Source organism: Somniosus microcephalus, unplaced genomic scaffold, assembly GCF_052327205.1.
Source record: "Somniosus microcephalus isolate GS21.2 unplaced genomic scaffold, FLI_Smic_1.0 unresolved_chr1, whole genome shotgun sequence".
NCBI classification, from domain to species: Eukaryota; Metazoa; Chordata; class Chondrichthyes; order Squaliformes; family Somniosidae; genus Somniosus; species Somniosus microcephalus.
The window spans coordinates 44,631,565-44,650,618 of NW_028225179.1; the positions used below are offsets into that span (position 1 = coordinate 44,631,565).

General features: G+C 55.3%; 1 protein-coding gene across 2 annotated transcripts; it reads right to left on the reverse strand.

Moving 5' to 3' along the window:
* Window positions 1-1,145: 1,145 nt before the first annotated feature.
* On the reverse strand, window positions 1,146-18,500 carry LOC147094884 (phosphorylase b kinase gamma catalytic chain, liver/testis isoform-like). 2 transcript variants are annotated; one of them, XM_085974505.1, is made up of 4 exons: window positions 18,090-18,500; window positions 7,294-7,420; window positions 2,607-2,782; window positions 1,146-1,220 (listed from the first exon to the last, which is right to left on the reverse strand). In XM_085974505.1, exons 1-4 carry the CDS (start codon window positions 18,127-18,129, stop codon window positions 1,162-1,164), a joined length of 402 nt encoding a protein of 133 aa, XP_085830631.1. In that variant the 5' UTR covers window positions 18,130-18,500; the 3' UTR covers window positions 1,146-1,161. The 2 variants fall into 2 exon arrangements, with proteins under 2 accessions (XP_085830631.1, XP_085830632.1); XM_085974506.1 differs by lacking the exon at window positions 18,090-18,500 and adding an exon at window positions 13,275-13,592.
* Between the last annotated feature and the right edge of the window lie 554 nt (window positions 18,501-19,054).

A 19,054-nucleotide genomic window follows, 5' to 3' on the forward strand; every position in this document is an offset into this window, starting at 1 on the left:
GGCGGAGAGAGAGGGGGGGCGGAGAGAGAGGGGGGGCGGAGAGAGAGGGGGGGCGGAGAGAGAGGGGGGGCGGAGAGAGAGGGGGGGCGGAGAGAGAGGGGGGGCGGAGAGAGAGGGGGGGCGGAGAGAGAGGGGGGCGGAGAGAGAGGGGGGGCGGAGAGAGAGGGGGGGCGGAGAGAGAGGGGGGGCGGAGAGAGAGGGGGGGCGGAGAGAGAGGGGGGGCGGGAGAGAGAGGGGGGGCGGAGAGAGAGGGGGGGCGGAGAGAGAGGGGGGGCGGAGAGAGAGGGGGGGCGGAGAGAGAGGGGGGGCGGAGAGAGAGGGGGGGCGGAGAGAGAGGGGGGGCGGAGAGAGAGGGGGGGCGGAGAGAGAGGGGGGGCGGAGAGAGAGGGGGGGCGGAGAGAGAGGGGGGGCGGAGAGAGAGGGGGGGCGGAGAGAGAGGGGGGGCGGAGAGAGAGGGGGGGCGGAGAGAGAGGGGGGCGGAGAGAGAGGGGGGGCGAGAGAGAGGGGGGGCGGAGAGAGAGGGGGGGCGGAGAGAGAGGGGGGGCGGAGAGAGAGGGGGGCGGAGAGAGAGGGGGGGCGGAGAGAGAGGGGGGGCGGAGAGAGAGGGGGGGCGGAGAGAGAGGGGGGGCGGAGAGAGAGGGGGGCGGAGAGAGAGGGCGAGAGAGAGGGGGGCGGAGAGAGAGGGGGGGCGGAGAGAGAGGGGGGGCGGAGAGAGAGGGGGGGCGGAGAGAGAGGGGGGGCGGAGAGAGAGGGGGGGCGGAGAGAGAGGGGGGGTGTGCGGGCGTGGTTGGGGGGCGTGTGTGCCTGTGTGTTGCATGCGAGCGCGCGCGCGCTGGTGCGAGAGCGTGCTGGTGCGACAGAGAGCGCGCGCGCGAGCGAGAGAGATCGTGCAGGAGAGAGAGAGCATGTGTGAGTGTGTTTGCGAGACAGAGACCGAGTGTGTGTGTGTGCGTGCGCACGGTGGTTGGGGTGTGCGTGCGTCTGCGGGGGGCAGGTGTGCATGGGGAGTGTGCATGGACAGTGCAGAGCGCGTTTGTGTGTGTGTGCACGTGAGTGTGTGGGTGTCTTGGACAACACCGGGCGAGACCTCTACCTACTAGGCTGTGACCTGGGTCTCTCCTGTCATTCATTAATTAAAAGGTACATGGAAACCTTCGGTACTTACAGGTCAAACACAAGGAAGGTGACAGTCGCCGAGCTGAAGTAATCGATTAGCGTGACTGGAAAGAAAGAGTGAAAGGAGTCACCTTGCAATGAAATTTCACAGGAAGTTCCTATTCCACACCCTCCACCCCAGGCTCAAACCCCCCAACCCAGACCACCGCCACATACTGCTACGCTTCCTTCCTCAATGTGCCAAGTCCGTGGGACGAGCGTTGGCAGGAAATTGGCGCAGAGCTCAGGCGTAATGCGACTCCCAGTCTGCGGCCCACAGCACCGACAGTAATGCGACTCCCAGGCTGCGGCCCACAGCACGGACAGTAATGCGACTCCCAGGCTGCGGCCCACAGCACCGACAGTAATGCGACTCCCAGGCTGCGGCCCACAGCACGGACAGTAATGCGACTCCCAGGCTGCGGCCCACAGCACGGACGGTAATGCGACTCCCAGGCTGCGGCCCACAGCACGGACAGTAAAGTGACCCCCCAGGCTGCGGACCACAGCACGGACAGTAATGCTACTCCCAGGCTGCGGACCACAGCACGGACAGTAATGCTACTCCCAGGCTGCGGCCCACAACACGGACGGTAAAGTGACCCCCAGGCTGCGGACCACAGCACGGACAGTAATGCTACTCCCAGGCTGCGGCCCACAGCACGGACAGTAATGCGACTCCCAGGCTGCGGCCCACAGCACGGACAGTAATGTGACTCCCAGGCTGCGGCCCACAGCACGGACAGTAATGCTACTCCCAGGCTGCGGCCCACAGCACAGACAGTAATGCGACTCCCAGGCTGCGGCCCACAGCACGGACAGTAATGCGACTCCCAGGCTGCGGCCCACAGCACGGACAGTAATGTTACTCCCAGGCTGCGGCCCACAGCACGGACAGTAATGTGACTCCCAGGCTGCGGCCCACAGCACGGACAGTAATGCTACTCCCAGGCTGCGGCCCACAGCACGGACAGTAATGTGACTCCCAGGCTGCGGCCCACAGCACGGACGGTAATGCGACTCCCAGGCTGCGGCCCACAGCACGGACGGTAATGCGACTCCCAGTCTGCGGCCCACAGCCTGGACAGTAATGCGACTCCCAGTCTGCGGCCCACAGCACCGACAGTAATGCGACTCCCAGTCTGCGGCCCACAGCACGGACAGTAATGCGACTCCCAGGCTGCGGGCCACAGCCTGGACAGTAATGAGACTCCCAGGCTGCGGCCCATAGCACCAGAATCATCCAAGTCTACACCTCACTCTGCCACTCCAGAAGCTCATTCCCTTGCCCCCCGCCTCATCTCCCCTTTTTAAAACCATCGCAGGTCTGAGCCCTGCCTTGCTTCCTCTTGCCCGGGGGGTGGTGGGTGGGGGGGGGGGGGGGGAGGGGGGGTGGGGGGACAGGAGATTACAGGGCGGCCAAGCAAGCAAACGCGCGGCCAGTTTCTTACTGATGCTCTGGTGGCCGGAGACCATCTGCAGGATCTCGATCTCCTTCTGCGTGGAGCTGCGGACCTCGTCCAGCTGGGCCTGGCTCATGCTCTCGGCCGTCACCTCGATGATCTTCACCGCGTACTCGCTCCCCGTCCTCTTGTGGACGCATCTCTGGACCACGCTGCTCACGCCCCTGGGGAAAGGCAACGCTGGCACGTTAGCAGGGCCTCAGAGGGAGAGCCGCCACTACCCCTGCTCCGTCCGATCGCCAAACCCGCACACTGCTGGCCCTTGCCGGTGGGAGGGCGACTGCATTAACGAGCGCACACACACACACTAACGGTAGCATAGTGGTAATGTCACTGGGCTAGTAATCCAGAGGCCTGGACTAATGACCCAGAGACATGAGTTCAAATCCCACCACGGCAGCTGGGGAATTTAAATTCAGTTAATTAATTAAATAAATCGGGAATAAAAAGCTAGTATCAGTAATGGTGACCATGAAACTCTCGGATTGTCATAAATACCCATCTGGTTCACTGATGTCCTTTAGGGAAGGAAATCTGCCGTCCATACCCGGTCTGGCCTATATGCGACTCCAGGCCCACAGCCATGTGGTTGATTCTTAACTGCCCTCTGAAATGGCCCAGCAAGCCACTCCGTTGTAACAAACCGCTACGAAACACAAGATGAATGAAACCGGACGGACCACTCGGCATCGACCTCGGCACCGGCTACGGACACGGCAAACCCAGCCCAGTCGACCCTGCAACACCTGGGGACTTGTGGGGAGAGCTGTCCCACCGACTAGTCAAGCAACAGCCTGACAGAGTCATACTCACAGAATCATACCTTTCAGCCAATGTCCCAAACACCTCCATCACCATCCCTGCGTATGTCCTGTCCCACCGGCAGGACAGACCCAGCAGAGGTGGCGGCACAGTGGTATACAGTCAGTAAGGGGAGTGGCCCTGGGAGTTCTCAACATTGACTCCGTACCCCATGAAGTCTCATGGCTTCAGGTCAAGCATGGGCAAGGAAACCTCCTGCTGATTACCACCTACCGCCCTCCCTCAGCTGATGAATCAGTACTCCTCCATGTTGAACACCACTTGGAAGAAGCACTGAGAGTAGCAAGGGCACAGAATGTACTCTGGGTGGGGGATTTCAATGTCCATCACCAAGAGTGGCTCGGTAGCACCACTACTGTCCAGGCTGGCCGAGTCCTGAAGGACATAGCTGCCAGTCTGGGCCTGCGACAGGCGGTGAGAGAACCAACACGAGGGAAAAACCTACTTGACCTCATCCTCACCAATCAACTGTCGCAGATGCATCTGTCCATGACAGTATTGGTAACAGTGACCACCGCAGTCATTGTGGAGGCGAAATCCCGTCTTCACACTGAGGACACCCTCCATCGTGTTGTGTGGCACTACCACCGTGCTAAATGGGATAGATTCAGAACAGATCTAGCAGCTCAAAACTGGGCATCCATGGGGCGCTGTGGGCCATCAGTAGCAGCAGAATTGTATTCCACCACAATCTGTAACCTCATGGCCCGGCATATCCCTCACTATCATTACCATCAAGCCAGGGGACGAACCCTGGTTCAATAAGGAGTGTAGAAGAGCATGCCAGGAGCAGCACCAGGTGTACCTAAAAATGAGGTGCTAACCTGGGGAAGCTGCAACACAGGACTACATGCCTGCTAAAAAGCGGAAGCAGCATGCTATAGACAGAGCTAAGCGATCCCACAATCAACGGATCAGATCAAAGCTCTGCAGTCCTGCCACATCCAGTCGTGAATGGTGGTGGACCATTAAACAACTAACGGGAGGAGGAGGCTCCAAGAATATCCCCATCCTCAATGATGGTGGAGCCCAGCACGAGTGCAAAAGACAAGGCTGAAGTGTTTGCAACCATCTTCAGCCAGAAGCGCCGAGTGGATGATCCATATCGGCCTACACCTGAGGTCCCCACCATCACAGAAGCCAGTCTTCAGCCAATTCGATTCACTCCACGCGATATCAAGAAATGGCTGAGCGCACTGGATACAGCAAAGTCTAGGGACCCCGACAACATCCCGGCTATCGTGCTGAAGACTTGTGCTCCAGAAATAGCCGCGCCTCGAGCCAAGCTGTTCCAGTACAGCTACAACACTGGCATCTATCCGACAATGTGGAAAACTGCCCAGGTATGTCCTGTCCACAAAAAGCAGGACAAATCCAACCCGGCCAATTACCACCCCATCAATCTACTCTCAATCATCAGCAAAGTGATGGAAGGTGTCATCGACAGTGCTATCAAGCGGCACTTACTCACCAATAACCTGCTCACGGATGCCCAGTTTGGGTTCCGCCAAGACCACTCAGCTCTCGACTTCATTACAGATCTGGTCCAAACATGGACAAAGGAGCTGAATTCCAGAGGTGAGGTGAGAGTGACTGCCCTTAACATCAAGGCAGCATTTAACTGAGTCTGGCATCAAGGAGCCCGAGTAAAACTGAAGTCAATGGGAATCAGGGGGAAAACGTTCCACTGGCTGGAGTCATACCTAGCACAAAGGAAGATGGTTGTGGTGGTTGAAGGTCAATCATCACAGCCCCACGACATCGCAGCAGGAGTTCCTCAGGGCAGTGTCCTAGGCCCAACCATCTTCAGCTGCTTCATCAACGACCTTCCCTCCAACATTAGGTCAGAAATGGGGATGTTCGCTGATGACTGCAGTGTTCAGCGCCATTCACAACTCCTCAGATAATGAAGCAGTCTGTGCCCGCATGCGACAAGACCTGGACGACGTTCAGGCTTGGGCTGATAAGTGGCAGGTAACATTTGCGCCACACAAGTGACAGGCAGTGACTATCTCCAACAAGCGAGAGTCTAACCACCTCCCCTTGACATTCAACAGCATTACCATCGCCGAATCCCTCACCATCAACATCCTGGGGGTCACCATTGACCAGAAACTTAACTGGACCAGCCACATAAATACTGTGGCAACAAGAGCAGGTCAGAGGCTAGGTATTCTGTGGCGAGTGTCTCACCTCCTGACTCCCCAAAGACTTTCCACCATCTACAAGGCACAAGTAAGGAGTGTGATGGAATACTCTCCACTTGCCTGGATGAGTGCAGCTCCAACAACACTCAAGAAGCTCGACACCATTCAAGACAAAGCTGTCCGCTTTATTGGCACCCCAACCACCACCTTAAACATTCACTCCCTCCGCCACCGGCGCACCATCTCTGCAGTGTGTTCCATCGACAAGATGCACTGCAGCAACTCGCCAAGGCTTCTTCGGCAGCACCTCCCAAACCCGCGACCTCTACCACCTAGAAGGACAGGGGCAGCAGGCACATGGGAACACCACCACCTCCAAGTTCCCCTCCAAGTCACACACCACCCTGACTTAGAAATATATCGGCCGATCCTTCATCGTCGCTGTGTCAAAATCCTGGAACTCCCTCCCTAACAGCACTGTGGGAGTTTCTTCACCACACGGACAGCAGTGATTCAAGAAGACGGCTCACCACCACCTTCTCAAGGGCAATTAGGGCAATAAATGCTGGCATTGCCAGCGATGCCCACTGACGCAAGAAAACTACTAGGCACTTGGTCTAAGCGTTAAACAAAGCTTTAATCAACTGTTTCACAACATGGGAGGTCTAGTTGTGTCCTTCACTAGTTCCTGTTAAGAATGTCCTGCGCAAGCTGGGCCCGTGCCCGTGCCCGAGTATTTATACTCTCCCTGGACAGCGCCACCCGCAGGCCACTCAGTATTATTACATAAGTCTCTCTTTCATGAATAACTGATTCATGTCACCCACATCCCATAAATGAATTTAAACACACTAACCGAGACGCGCGCGCGCGCTAACCGGGACGCACGCGCACTAACCGGGGCGCGCGCACTAACCGGGACGCGCGCGCGCGCACTAACCGGGACGCGCGCGCGCGCCAACCGGGACGCGCGCGCGTGCGCCAATCGGGACGCGCGCGCGCCAACCGGGACGCCCGCCCGCGCGCCAACCGGGACGCCCGCCCGCGCGCCAACCGGGACGCTCGCCCGCGCGCCAACCGGGACGCCCGCCCGCGCGCCAAACGGGACGCGCGCCCGCGCGCCAACCGGGACGCGCGCCCGCGCGCCAACCGGGACGCGCGCCCGCGCACCAACCGGGACGCGCGCCCGCGCACCAACCGGGACGCGCGCCCGCGCACCAACCGGGACGCGCGCCCGCGCACCAACCGGGACGCGCGCCCGCGCACCAACCGGGACGCGCGCCCGCGCACCAACCGGGACGCGCGCCCGCGCACCAACCGGGACGCGCGCACGCGCGCGCACTAACCAGGATGCGCGTGCACTAACCGGGATGCGCGCGCACCAACCGGGACGTGCGCGCACCAACCGGGACGCGCGCCCGCGCACTAACCGGGACGCGCGCCCGCGCGCGCTAACCGGGACGCGCACGCGCGCTAACCGAGGCACGCGCGCGCGCGCGCTAACCGAGGCGCGCGCGCGCACTAACCGAGACACGCACACACACACTAACCGAGACACGCACACACACACTAACCGAGACACACACACACACAAGCACACTAACGAGCACACATGTGCACAGGGAGAGGTAGTGGGGGTGGGGGGGGGGGGGTGAAGAAACACAAACCGGACAGCCCATCGAACCCTTCACGGATGGGCCGCTCACCTTCCAATCACCTCCCTGGGATTATACTTCTGGTAGAAGTCGCTGGCCGCGATCTCATACTCCAGCCGGACGTCCCGCGTCATGGTTGGGTGCGGAGGATGGAGTTCAATCCAAGGCAGCCCGTGGACTGGGGGAGAGAGAGAGAGAGAGAGACAGAGACGGTCAGGTGCTGAACCGCAAGGGGTGTCATAAAGGAACGTCCGACGGCTCATCGCTCCCTCAGCCACGCTCCAGCGCTGGACGGCCACTCCGGGAGAGAGAGAGACAGAGCGAGCGAGCACTGGGCCTGAACCTGCCTCAGAGCCTCGGTTATGCTGCACAAGCTCTCCTGCCCTGCTCCCACCCTCCCCGGTGTACTTGGGTCTAATTATAGCCCTCGCCCAGCACCACACATACCAGACGAGATCAGCTAACTAAGCACAGGCCGGGGATGGAGCCTGGGTCTTTCCTGCCGTGTGCGCGTGCGTGGGGAGAGGGGGGCTCTGTAAATTTATCCGCTAAATTGAGATTTTCTGTGGCTTACTGAACTAAATCTTCACAGACGAGACTCAGATGCCGAGCAAACTGGTCAGAGGCCCGGTTAGGTGTGGGGGGGGTAAAACAAGATCAATTACTGATGGGAGCACGGCCCCCCCATTTACGGGACGCCACCCCCCTTGTAGTGAGTGAATGAACTGGTTCACATCCATAGAAAGGGAGGACTTGCATTTCGACAGCACTCTTCTTGGCCTCAGCGCTTCAGGCCAACAAAGTACTTTTTGGAAATGCAGTCGCTTTGGTAAGGTAGGAAATGTGCCAACCAATTCACGTACAGCAAGCTTCCGGAAACAGCAATGTGGAAAACCTAAAAAAATAGGAGCAGGAATAACCCAGTCAGCCCTTCGAGCCTGCTCCGCCATTCAATAAGATCATGGCTGATCTTCGACCTCAACTCCACTTTCCCACCCCACCCCTTAGCATTCAAAAATCTATCGATCTCTGCCTTGAATATACTCAACGACTGAGCCTCCACAGCCCTCTGGGGTAGAGAATTCCAAAGATTCACCACCCTCTGAGTGAAGACATTTCTCCTCATCTCAGTCCTAAATGGCCGACCCCTTATTCTGAGACTGTGACCCCTGGTTCTAGACTCCCCAGCTAGGGGAAACATCCTCCCTGCATCTACCCTGTCAAGCCCTGTAAGAATTTTATATGTTTCAATGAGATCACCTCTCATTCTTCTAAACTCTAGAGAGTATCGGCCTAGTCTACTCAATCTCTTAAAAATTCAGTTCCACAACAGCCCAAGGTGGGATTGGAACTTCTGCTCAACGACATCATTAGTCCAGGCCTCTAGATTACCAGTAACATCACCACTGCACTACCACATCGTTTTTTTTAGTGCTGTTGGATGAGGGATAAATATTGGCCCAAGACACCAGGGAGAACTCCCTGCTCTTCTTCCAATAGCGGCTGGGGGATCTTTTACGTCCACCTGAGAGGAGAGACGTGGCCTTCGATATAACGTCTCATCCGAAAGACGGCACCTCCGACAGTGCAGCGCTCCCTCAGTACTGCCCCGACAGTGCAGCACTCCCTCAGCACTGCCCCTCCGACAGTGCAGCGCTCCCTCAGTACTGCCCCTCCGACAGTGCAGTGCTCCCTCAGTACTGCCCCTTCGACAGTGCGGCGCTCCCTCAGTACTGCCCCTCCGACAGTGCAGCGCTCCCTCAGTACTGCCCCGACAGTGCAGCACTCCCTCAGCACTGCCCCTCCGACAGTGCAGCGCTCCCTCAGTACTGCCCCTCCGACAGTGCTGTGCTCCCTCAGTACTGCCTCTCCGAATGCGCATTGCTCCCTCAGTACTGCCCCTCCGACAGTGCAGCGCTCCCTCAGTACTGCCCCTCCGACTGCGCAGCGCTCCCTCAGTACTGCCCCTCCGACTGCGCAGCGCTCCCTCAGTACTGCCCCTCCAACAGTGCACTGCTCCCTTGGCACTAGCAACTGGGGAGTGTCGGCCCAGATTAAGGAGCGCAAGTCTCTGGAGCGGGTGGGGCTCGGACCCAGAACCTTCTGACTCAGAGGCGAGTGTGTTATACCCACTGAGCCACGACTGACACACTCTCGAGCACAGACTCAAAACCTCAGTACCCAATCAAAAAAATGCTGGCATCATCCTCGCGGCAGCTTGGCAGTCCTACCTGACGCCATCTCCTCAGCGTGGCTTGCCCAAGTTGGCAGGAAGACCGAAGGGAGCAGGCGGGCTTGGGCCAGGGGCCAAGAGAGGGGTCTGGACTCGCTGCGTTTGTCCAGGGCAGCCGCTATGCAATGCCTTTTAACCTGATCAAGTTTGGAGATTGGAGATAAGATCGAGCCAATTCCAATTGGGTGATGGTGATATAATTAACAGGAACAATGGGGCAAGGGACGGATGTATATACACAGATAGGCACACAAACAAGCAGAGGTCACCCTACAGTGCTCAGAAGGAGAAACCATGGCCGATTTTCTCCCTCCCTAACTCAGAGGCAATGCGGCTCGTTCATAGAATGACGCAGCACAGAATGAGGCCTTTCAGCCCATCGTGCCTGTGCCAACTCTTTGTTAGAGCAGTGCAATTAATCCCACTCCCCTGCTCTTCCCCACCTCCCCGCCCCCTCCCCCGCCAACCCCGTAATATTTTTTTCCTCAAGTATTTATCCAATTCCCTTTTGAAAGTTACTATTGAATCTGCTTCCACCGCCCTTTCAGGCAGCGCATTCCAGATCACAACAACTCATTGCATTAAAAAAAAATTGTCATATCGCCTCTGGTTCTTTTGCAAATCACCTTAAATATGTCTCCTTTGGTTACTGACCCTTTGTGATTTTTAACACATCTGTCAAATCTCCTGGTAACCTTCTCTGCCCTAAGGAGAACAACCCCAGCTTCTCCAGTCTCTCCACATCACTGAAGTCCCTCATCCCTGGTACCATTCTGGTCAATCTCCCCTTAACCTTCTCTGCTCTAAGGAGAACAGCCCCAGCTTCTCCAGTCTCTCCACATCACTGAAGTCCCTCATCCCTGGTACCATTCTGGTCAATCTCCCCTTAACCTTCTCTGCTCTAAGAAGAACAACCCCAGCTTCTCCAGTCTCTCCACATCACTGAAGTCCCTCATCCCTGGTACCATTCTGGTCAATCTCCCCTTAACCTTCTCTGCTCTAAGAAGAACAACCCCAGCTTCTCCAGTCTCTCCACATCACTGAAGTCCCTCATCCCTGGTACCATTCTGGTCAATCTCCCCTTAACCTTCTCTGCTCTAAGAAGAACAACCCCAGCTTCTCCAGTCTCTCCACATCACTGAAGTCCCTCATCCCTGGTACCATTCTGGTCAATCTCCTCTGCACTCCCTCCAAGGCCTTGACATCCTTCCTAAGGTGGTGCCCAGAATTGAACACAATACTCCAGCTGAGGCCTAATGAGTGATTTATAAAGGTTTAGCATAGCTTCCTTGCTTTTGTCTTGTATTCCTCTATTTATAAAGCCAAGGATCCCATGTGCTATTTTTTTTTTTTTTTATAGAACAGCCTTCTCAACCTGTCCTGCTGCCTTCAAAGATTTGTGTGCGTACACCACCCAGGTGTCTCTATTCCTGCATCCCCTTCAAAATTGTACATTTAGTTTGTATTGCCTCTCCTCCATCTTCCTTCCGAAATGTATCACTTCACACGTCACTGTTAAATTTCGTCTGCCACGTGTCTGCCCATTTCACCAGTCTGGCGATGTCCTCCTGAAATCTGTGCCATCCTCATCCTAACTCAGGGGCTCCGAGAACCGTTGTAGTCCATAACCCCTCCCCCCCCAAATCAGCTCTTGCAGCATTAAAGTTCAGCTCCATCACCACCGTCCATCCCCCCACCTCGAGCCCCACAAATCCAGGCCGACACTCCCCGGTTACCAGTACCGAGGGAGCGTCGCACTGTCGGAGGGGCAGTACTGAGGGAGCGCCGCACTGTCGGAGGGGCAGTACTGAGGGAGCGCCGCACTGTCGGAGGGGCAGTACTGAGGGAGCGCCGCACTGTCGGAGAGGCAGTGGTGAAGGAGCGCTGCACTGTCGGAGGGGCAGGACCGAAGGAGCGCTGCACTGTCGGAGGGGCCGTCTTTCAGATGAGACGTTAAACCGAAGGCCCCGTCTGCCATCTCAGGTGGACGTAAATGATCCCAAGGCCCCAACTGGAAGAGCAGGGGGAGTTCACCCCGGTGTCCTGGGGTCAAATTTATCCCTCATCCAGCAACACGAAAAACAGAATATCTGGTCATAATCACATTGCTGTTTGTGGGACCTTGCTGTGCGCAAATTGGCTGCCGCTTTTCCTACATTACAAGTGCCTACAATTCAAATGTACTTCATTGGCTGTAAAGCGCTTAGGGATGTCCCGAGGTCGTGAAATGGCGCTTTATATAAATGCAAAAATCTTTCTTTCTTCCCTCAACCAACATCGGCAGAACACGCAACAAGTGGCCATCCCTGTTGCTGTTGGTGGGATCTTGCTGTGTGCAAAACGGCCACGGCATTCGGTTCCGAAGCAGCGCAGTGGACGCGAGGCGCTTTGGGCCGCCCCAAGGGCGATACAGGAATGTAAATTCATTGAGAAAAAAATCATTCTAAGCAAGTAAAAGTCACAACCCCAGGAAATTATAGAAGCTTAGAGTACAGCAGTGGGCCATTCGGCCCGTCGTGCCTGTGCTGCCTTTTCGAAAGAGCCGTCGTGCTTAGTTCCAACCCCCCCTGCTTTCTGTCCATATCGCTGTAGGTTCCTCATTCTCAACACCAACTTGTATTTATATAGCGTCTTTAACATAGTAAAACATCAGTGTTTGAAGACCAGGACCTCAAACCCGGCACCAAGCTCATGGTCTACAGAGCAGCAGTGATACCCGCCCTGCTGTATGCCTCAGAGACATGGACCATGTACAGCAGGCACCTCAACGCACTGAAGAGGTACCACCAATGCTGCCTCCGCAAGATCCTGCAAATCCATTGGCAGGATAGGCGCACCAACATCAGTGTTCTTGCTCAGGCCAACATCCCCAGCGTCGAAGCTTTGACCACGCTCAATCAGCTCCGATGGGCGGGTCACATTGTCCGCATGCCCGATACGAGACTCCCAAAACAAGCACTCTACTCGGAACTCCGGCACGGCAAGAGAGCCCCAGGTGGGCAGAGGAAACGCTTCAAGGACACCCTCAAAGCCTCCTTGAAAAAGTGTAACATCCCCACCGACACCTGGGAATCCCTGGCCCAAGACCGCACAAAGTGGAGGAGAAGCATCCGGGAAGGCGGCGAACACCTCGAGTCTCTTCGCCAGGAGCAAGCGCAAGGAGCGCACGGCAACCCAAGCACCCCGCCCACCCGCCCCTTCAACCACCGTCTGCCCCACCTGCGACAGAGACTGTAGGTCCCGCATTGGACCCATCAGTCACCTGAGAACTCATTTTTAATGTGGAAGCAAGTCATCCTCGGTTCCGAGGGACTGCCTAAGAAGAAAACATACCAAGAAAGAAAGACTTGCATTTCTATAGCGCCGTTCATGACCACCAGGCATCCCAAAGCGCTTTACAGCCAATGAAGTTCTTTTTGAAGTGTAGTCACTGTTGTGATGTAGGAAACGCGGCAGACAATTTGCGCAAAGCAAGCTCCCAAAAACAGCACTGTGATAATGGCCAGATAATGTTTTTTTTAAAAAAAGCGATGTTGATTGAGGGATAAATATTGGCCGGGGCACAGGCCTGGCGCGTCACAGGAGCAATTATAGAACAAATTATGACACCAAGCCATGTAAGGAGATATTGGGGCAGATGACCAAAAAGCTTGGTCAAAGAAGCAGGTTTTAAGGAGCATCTTAAAGGAGGGGAGAGAGAGTACTTGTCCAACTCGCCTTTAAAATAATTCATGGAATCAGCTTCCACCACCTTTTCAGGCAGACCGCCCGGAAAATCATTTGAAATGAAGGCTGTTACCTTGTTAGTTGCGCTGTTCTCTGGATTTTAGTGATGGATTGGAGCCCCCTGCCTCAGGCTCTGACTGAGCTGGCTTGCAGTTTGTGTATGTGCGGCCTGGGTAGATATCTGGCTTCCCCCCCACTCTGATCCTGGGCAGGTTACAAACTGGATTAATGTTGAAAGAAAAGTCGTTGTGCAGGGCAACTGCAGGAAGGCTCACAAGCCGTGAGGAGCTGGGTTACGGTTGAAATTCTTGCAAGGGAGCCCCGTTGCTCAGCGCCGTCCACATCTTTCCCCTCCCCACCCCACCTTGTTGTTGCAGCAGCAGCAAGGGTGCATTGACCGGAAGCCAATCGCACCAATCACAGCCCCGGCTCCCGGCTTTGATTGACAGCTGCTCAGCCCAAGGCTCTAACCAATCAGCGACGGGCGTCCTTCTTGTTTTTTAAGCCAATCGTAGCCAGGCTGCTCGTGGATTGGCGTGTGCGGTGGCCAATCAAAGCGGTGGCCAACTTTCTTGCTTGGCTTGCCATCTTAATTCAGGTGGACCGAGGTGGGCAAAGGGGGACCGGGGCCAATTGGAAAGCTCGACAAAAGACCTGGCAGAGCCACGATGGGCCGAATGGCTTCCTCCTGTGCTGTATCATTCTATGAAGTGTTGCGTGCTTTTGATGTCGCCAACACACAATTTTAAACAACCTGGGGGCATCTGTACGCAAGTTTTTGAAGGTGGCAGGGACAAGTTGAGAAAGAAAGATTTGCATTTGTATAGCGCCTTTCACAACCGCCGGTCGTCCCAAAGCGCTTCGCAGCCAACGAAGTACTTTTTGAAGTGTAGTCACTGTTGCAATGTAGGGAACGCGGCAGCCCGCTTGCGCACAGCAAGCTCCCACAAACAGCGATGTGATCATGACCAGATAATCTGTTTTTAGCCCTGATGATTTGAGGGATAAATATTGGCCCAGGACACCGGGGATAACTCCCCTGCTCTTCTTCGAAATAGCGCCGTGGGATCTTTTACGTCCACCTGAGAGAGCAGGTGGGGCCTCGGTTTAATGTCTCATCTGAAAGACGGCACCTCCGACAGTGCGGCGATCCCTCGGTACTGCACTGGAGTGTCAACCGGGATTTTTGTGCTCAAGTCTCTGAAGCGGGACGTGAACCCATAACCTTCTGACTCAGAGGCGAGCGTGTAATGTTAAGGCACATGGGATTGGGGGTAAGGTACTGACTTGGATAGAGAACTGGTTGGCAGACAGGAAGCAAAGAGTTGGAATAAACGGGTCTTTTTCCGAGTGGCAGGCAGTGACTAGTGGGGTACCGCAGGGATCGGTCCTTGGGCCCCAGCTATTCACAATATAGATTAATGATCTAGACAAGGGAACTAGATGTAATATCGCCAAGTTTGCAAATGACACAAAGCTGGGTGGGCGTGTGTGCTGTGAGGAGGATGCCGAGAAACTCCAGGATGATTTGGACATGTTAGGTGATTGGGCAGAAGCATGGCAGATGCAATATAACGTGGATAAATGCGAGGTTATCCACTTTGGTGTCAAAAACAGGAATGCAGATTATTACCTGAATGGTAATAGATTGGGAGAAGGGGAAGTGCAACGAGACCTGGGTGTCCTTGTGCACCAGTCGCTGAAGGTAAGCATGCAGGTGCAGCAGGCGGTTAAGAAGGCAAATGGTATGTTGGCCTTCGTAGCGAGAGGGTTCGAGTACAGGAACAAGGATGTCTTGCTACAGTTGTACAGGGCCTTGGTGAGACCGCACCTTGAGTATTGTGTGCAGTTTTGGTCGCCTTACCTGAGGAGGGACGTTCTTGCCATGGAGGGAGTGCAGCGAAGATTCACCAGGCTGATACCTGGGATGGCAGGAATGACGTATGAGGAGAGATTGGGTCGATTGGGCTTGTACTCACTGGAGTTTAGAAGATTGAGAGGGGATCTCATCGAAACCGATAAAATTCTGTCAGGCCTGGACAGACGAGATGCAGGAAGGATGTTTCTGATGGCCGGGGAGTCCAGAACCAGGGATCATAGTTTAAGGATAAGGGGTAAGCCATTTAGGACTGAAATGAGGAGGAACGTGTGGTGAACCTGTGGAATTCTCTGCCACAGAGGGCGGTGGAGGCCAGTTCATTAAATATATTCAAGAAAGAGTTGGATATATTTCTTAAGGCTAAAGGGATCAAGGGATATGGGGAGAAGGCAGGGGCAGGGTACTGAATTTGGATGATCAGCCATGATCTCATTGAATGGCGGAGCAGGCTCGAAGGGCCGAATGGCCTACTCCTGCTCCTATCTTCTGTGTTTCTATGGTACATCGGCGAGACCATGCAGACACTGCGACAACGGATTAACGGACACCGCGCAACAATCGCCAGGCAGGAGTGTTCCCTCCCAGTCGGGGAACACTTCAGCAGTCAAGGACATTCAGCCTCCGATCTTCGGGTAAGCATTCTCCAAGGCGGCCTTCGAGACACACGACAACGCAAAATCGTAGAGCAGAAACTGATAGCCAAGTTCTGCATTCATGAGGATGGCCTCAACCAGGATCTTGGGTTCATGTCACGCTACATGTAACCCCACCTGACGTAGGGTCACCCAGACTCGAGTCATCGTTGGCTTGTTCTCTCTACACAGATGCGGCCAGACCTGCTGTGATTTCCAGCAAAAAAAAATGTTTTTTGTCTGTTTTTTGTTTTTCATACAGACCCCAGCATCTGCAACATTTGACCCCACCTCATTGTTCTTTGATGTAATGTTTTCCTGACTAACCTGTTTGGATACCATTCACACCTTTGATTGCTGTGACTATCTCTCTGCTGAGGTGTGATAAATGGCAGTTAGAAAGATTACCTGTAAACATCTGGCATCCAAAGATGTGCGGGTTAGGTTGATTGGCTATGATAAATTGACCCTTCGTGTTAGGGGGATTAAATACGTGGGGTTACGGGGATAGGGTGGGATATGTGTTGGTGTAGGGGTTACGGGGATCGGGTGGGATATGTGTCGGTGCAGGCTCGATGGGCCGAAATGGCCTCTATCTGCACTGTGGGGTTTCTGTGATTCTGTGATTATTCTCTGTCTATATAAGCTGTGTCTTTATGCATCGCTCCACTTCACCTGACGAAGGAGCAGCGCTCCGAAAGCTTGTGATTTCAAATAAAACTGTTGGACTATAATCTGGTGTTGTGTGACTTCTTAAAGATAAGGGGGACAGAGATGAGGAGGAATTTCTTCACCCAGAGAGTGGTGAACCTGTGGAATTTTCTACCACAGAAGGCCAATTCGTTAAATATATTCAAGAAGGAGTTAGATATATTTCTTAAGGCTAAAGGGATCAAGGGATATGGGGAGAAAGCAGGGACAGGGTACTGAGTTTGGATGATCAGCCATGATCTCATTAAATGGCGGAGCAGGCTCGAGGGGCCGAATGGCCTACTCCTGCTCCTATCTTCTATGTTTCTAAGAGGAGATTTGAGAGAGGTGTTCAAATCATGAAGGGTTTAGATAGAGTAAATAAACAGAAACTGTTTCCAATGGCTGAAGGGTCGGTAACCAGAGGGCACAGATTTAAGGTGATTGGCAAAAGAACCAGAGGCGATATGAGGGGAAACCTTTTTTTATGCAACGGGTGGTTAGGGTTTAGACTGCACTGCCTGATAGGGTGCTGAATGCAGATTCAATAGTAGCTTTCAAAATGGAATTGGATAAACACTTGAAGGAGAAATAATTGCAGGGACATGGGGAACGAGCGGGGGAGTGGGACTAACTGGATTGCTCGTGGAAAAAGCCGGCGCACTTTCTGAGAGAGGGTACCCCTCTCGCCTCTGAGGCAGAAGGTTGTGGGTTCAAGCCCCACTCCAGATTCTTGACCACAAAACCCAGGCTGACACTCCAGTGAAAGAAAATAAAAGACTTGCATTTAGCGCCTCTCACGGCTTCAGGACGTCCCAAAAAGCTTCACAGCCAATGAAGTCCTTTTGAAGCATAGTCGCTGTTGTAATGTAGGAAAGGCGGCAGCCAGTTTGTGCACAGCAAGCTCCCACAAACAGCGATGTGACAATGACCAGATAACCTGTTTTAGTGATGTTGGTTGAGGGATAAATATTGGCCGCCAGACACTGGGGATAACTCCCCTGCTCTTCTTCCAATAGTGTGCGTGGGTTCTTTTACGTTCACCTGAAAGGGCAGATGGGGCCTCGGTTTAACGTCTCATCCAAAAGACGGCACCTCCGATATACTTCGAAGTCAGGATGGTGTGTAACTTGGAGGGGAACTTGGTAGGTGATGGTGTTCCCAGGCGCCTGCTGCCCTTGTCCTTCTAGGTACTGAGGGAACGCTGCACTGTCGGAGCTGCAGTCTTTCGGACGAGACATCAAACCGAGGGACCCGTCTGCCCTCTCAGGTGGACGGAAAAGATCCCGCGGCCACAATTTCTGCTTTTTCTGGCCAATTTATATGTTGGCCTTCGTAGCGAGAAGGTTCGAGTACAGGAACAAGGATGTCTTGCTGCAGTTGTACAGGGCCTTGGTGAGACCACACCTTGACTATTGTTTGCAGTTTTGGTCGCCTTATCTGAGGAAGGATGTTCTTGCCATGGAGGGAGTGCAGCGAAGATTCACCAGGCTGATACCTGGGATGGCAGGAATGACGTATGAGGAATGACGGATGGACCCGAGCGTCTATTGACCTGCACTTGTGATGGTCTGTCAGTGTTCGAAAGTCAAACGCTTCGGAGACGTGCCGAGGCGGTGAAAGGCGCCGTCGAGCTGCTTTTGCTGCATGGGAGTCGAGGGTTTGGGCGAGCGGGGTGCGGTCCTACCTGAGCGTGGTGTTGGAGGGGCGAAAGATATCTCCATCATAGCGGGCTGTCAGATCCCCCTCATCGGCTCAGCTGGGAGTCTGGCGGTGGAGGGCTGTATAAAGTGTCGCCACCACCATTACTTGGTGGATTGGATGGAAGACATGGGAGAGGCCAAATAAAATGGCAGCTTGGCCAAATAAAATGGCGGCTTGGCCAAATAAAATGGCAGCTTGGCCAAATAAAATGGCGGCTTGGCCAAATTGACTTCGGCCCGTGGGGCATGGGGCGGGGGTGGGTGGCGGGGTCAAAGGAAAAACGGTTTTGGAATGGCGGCTGAATTTGAAATAACGGGCGGAGCCCTCGCGCTGCGTCGAAGCCGGTGACGTCAGCGCATCGCTCTCCGGCGTCCGTCAATCGCAGGGGCCGCCGACGTCAGTGCATCTCTCTCAGGTGTCCGTCAAACACAAGGGCTAGTGACGTCAGCGCGTCTCCCAGGCATCGGTCCATCACCGGGGCCAGCTGACGTCACGCGTCGCTCACTCGCCTGTCCGGCTGAGTGGGAGGAGGGGGGCCCCCCGCGGGGCCGGATGACGTCAGCACGTCCCTCAGGCGCCCTGTCCGACTCAGCGGGAGGGCGTGGGGGGCCGGTTAACGTCATCGCGTCTCACTCACTGAGGCGTCTGTCAAACGCAGGGCCAGCTGACGTCAACACGTCACACTCACGCGGCCGAGAGGGAGGGCGTGGGGTGCGGGGCCTTGAGTGTGCTGATGACGTCAGCGCGGCTCACACACACCCCCCCCCACCCTGGTTCATGACGTCAGCACGTCTCACGGCCCCTGTCCAACTGAGTGGGTGGAGCGTGGGGGTCGGAGCTTGGGACGTCTCCCTCAGGCGTCCGTCCAAACTCAGGGGCCGGCTGACGTCAGCTCGTCTGTCCGACTGAGTGGATGAGCGTAGGGGCGGGGCCGTGTGTGCGCCGCTG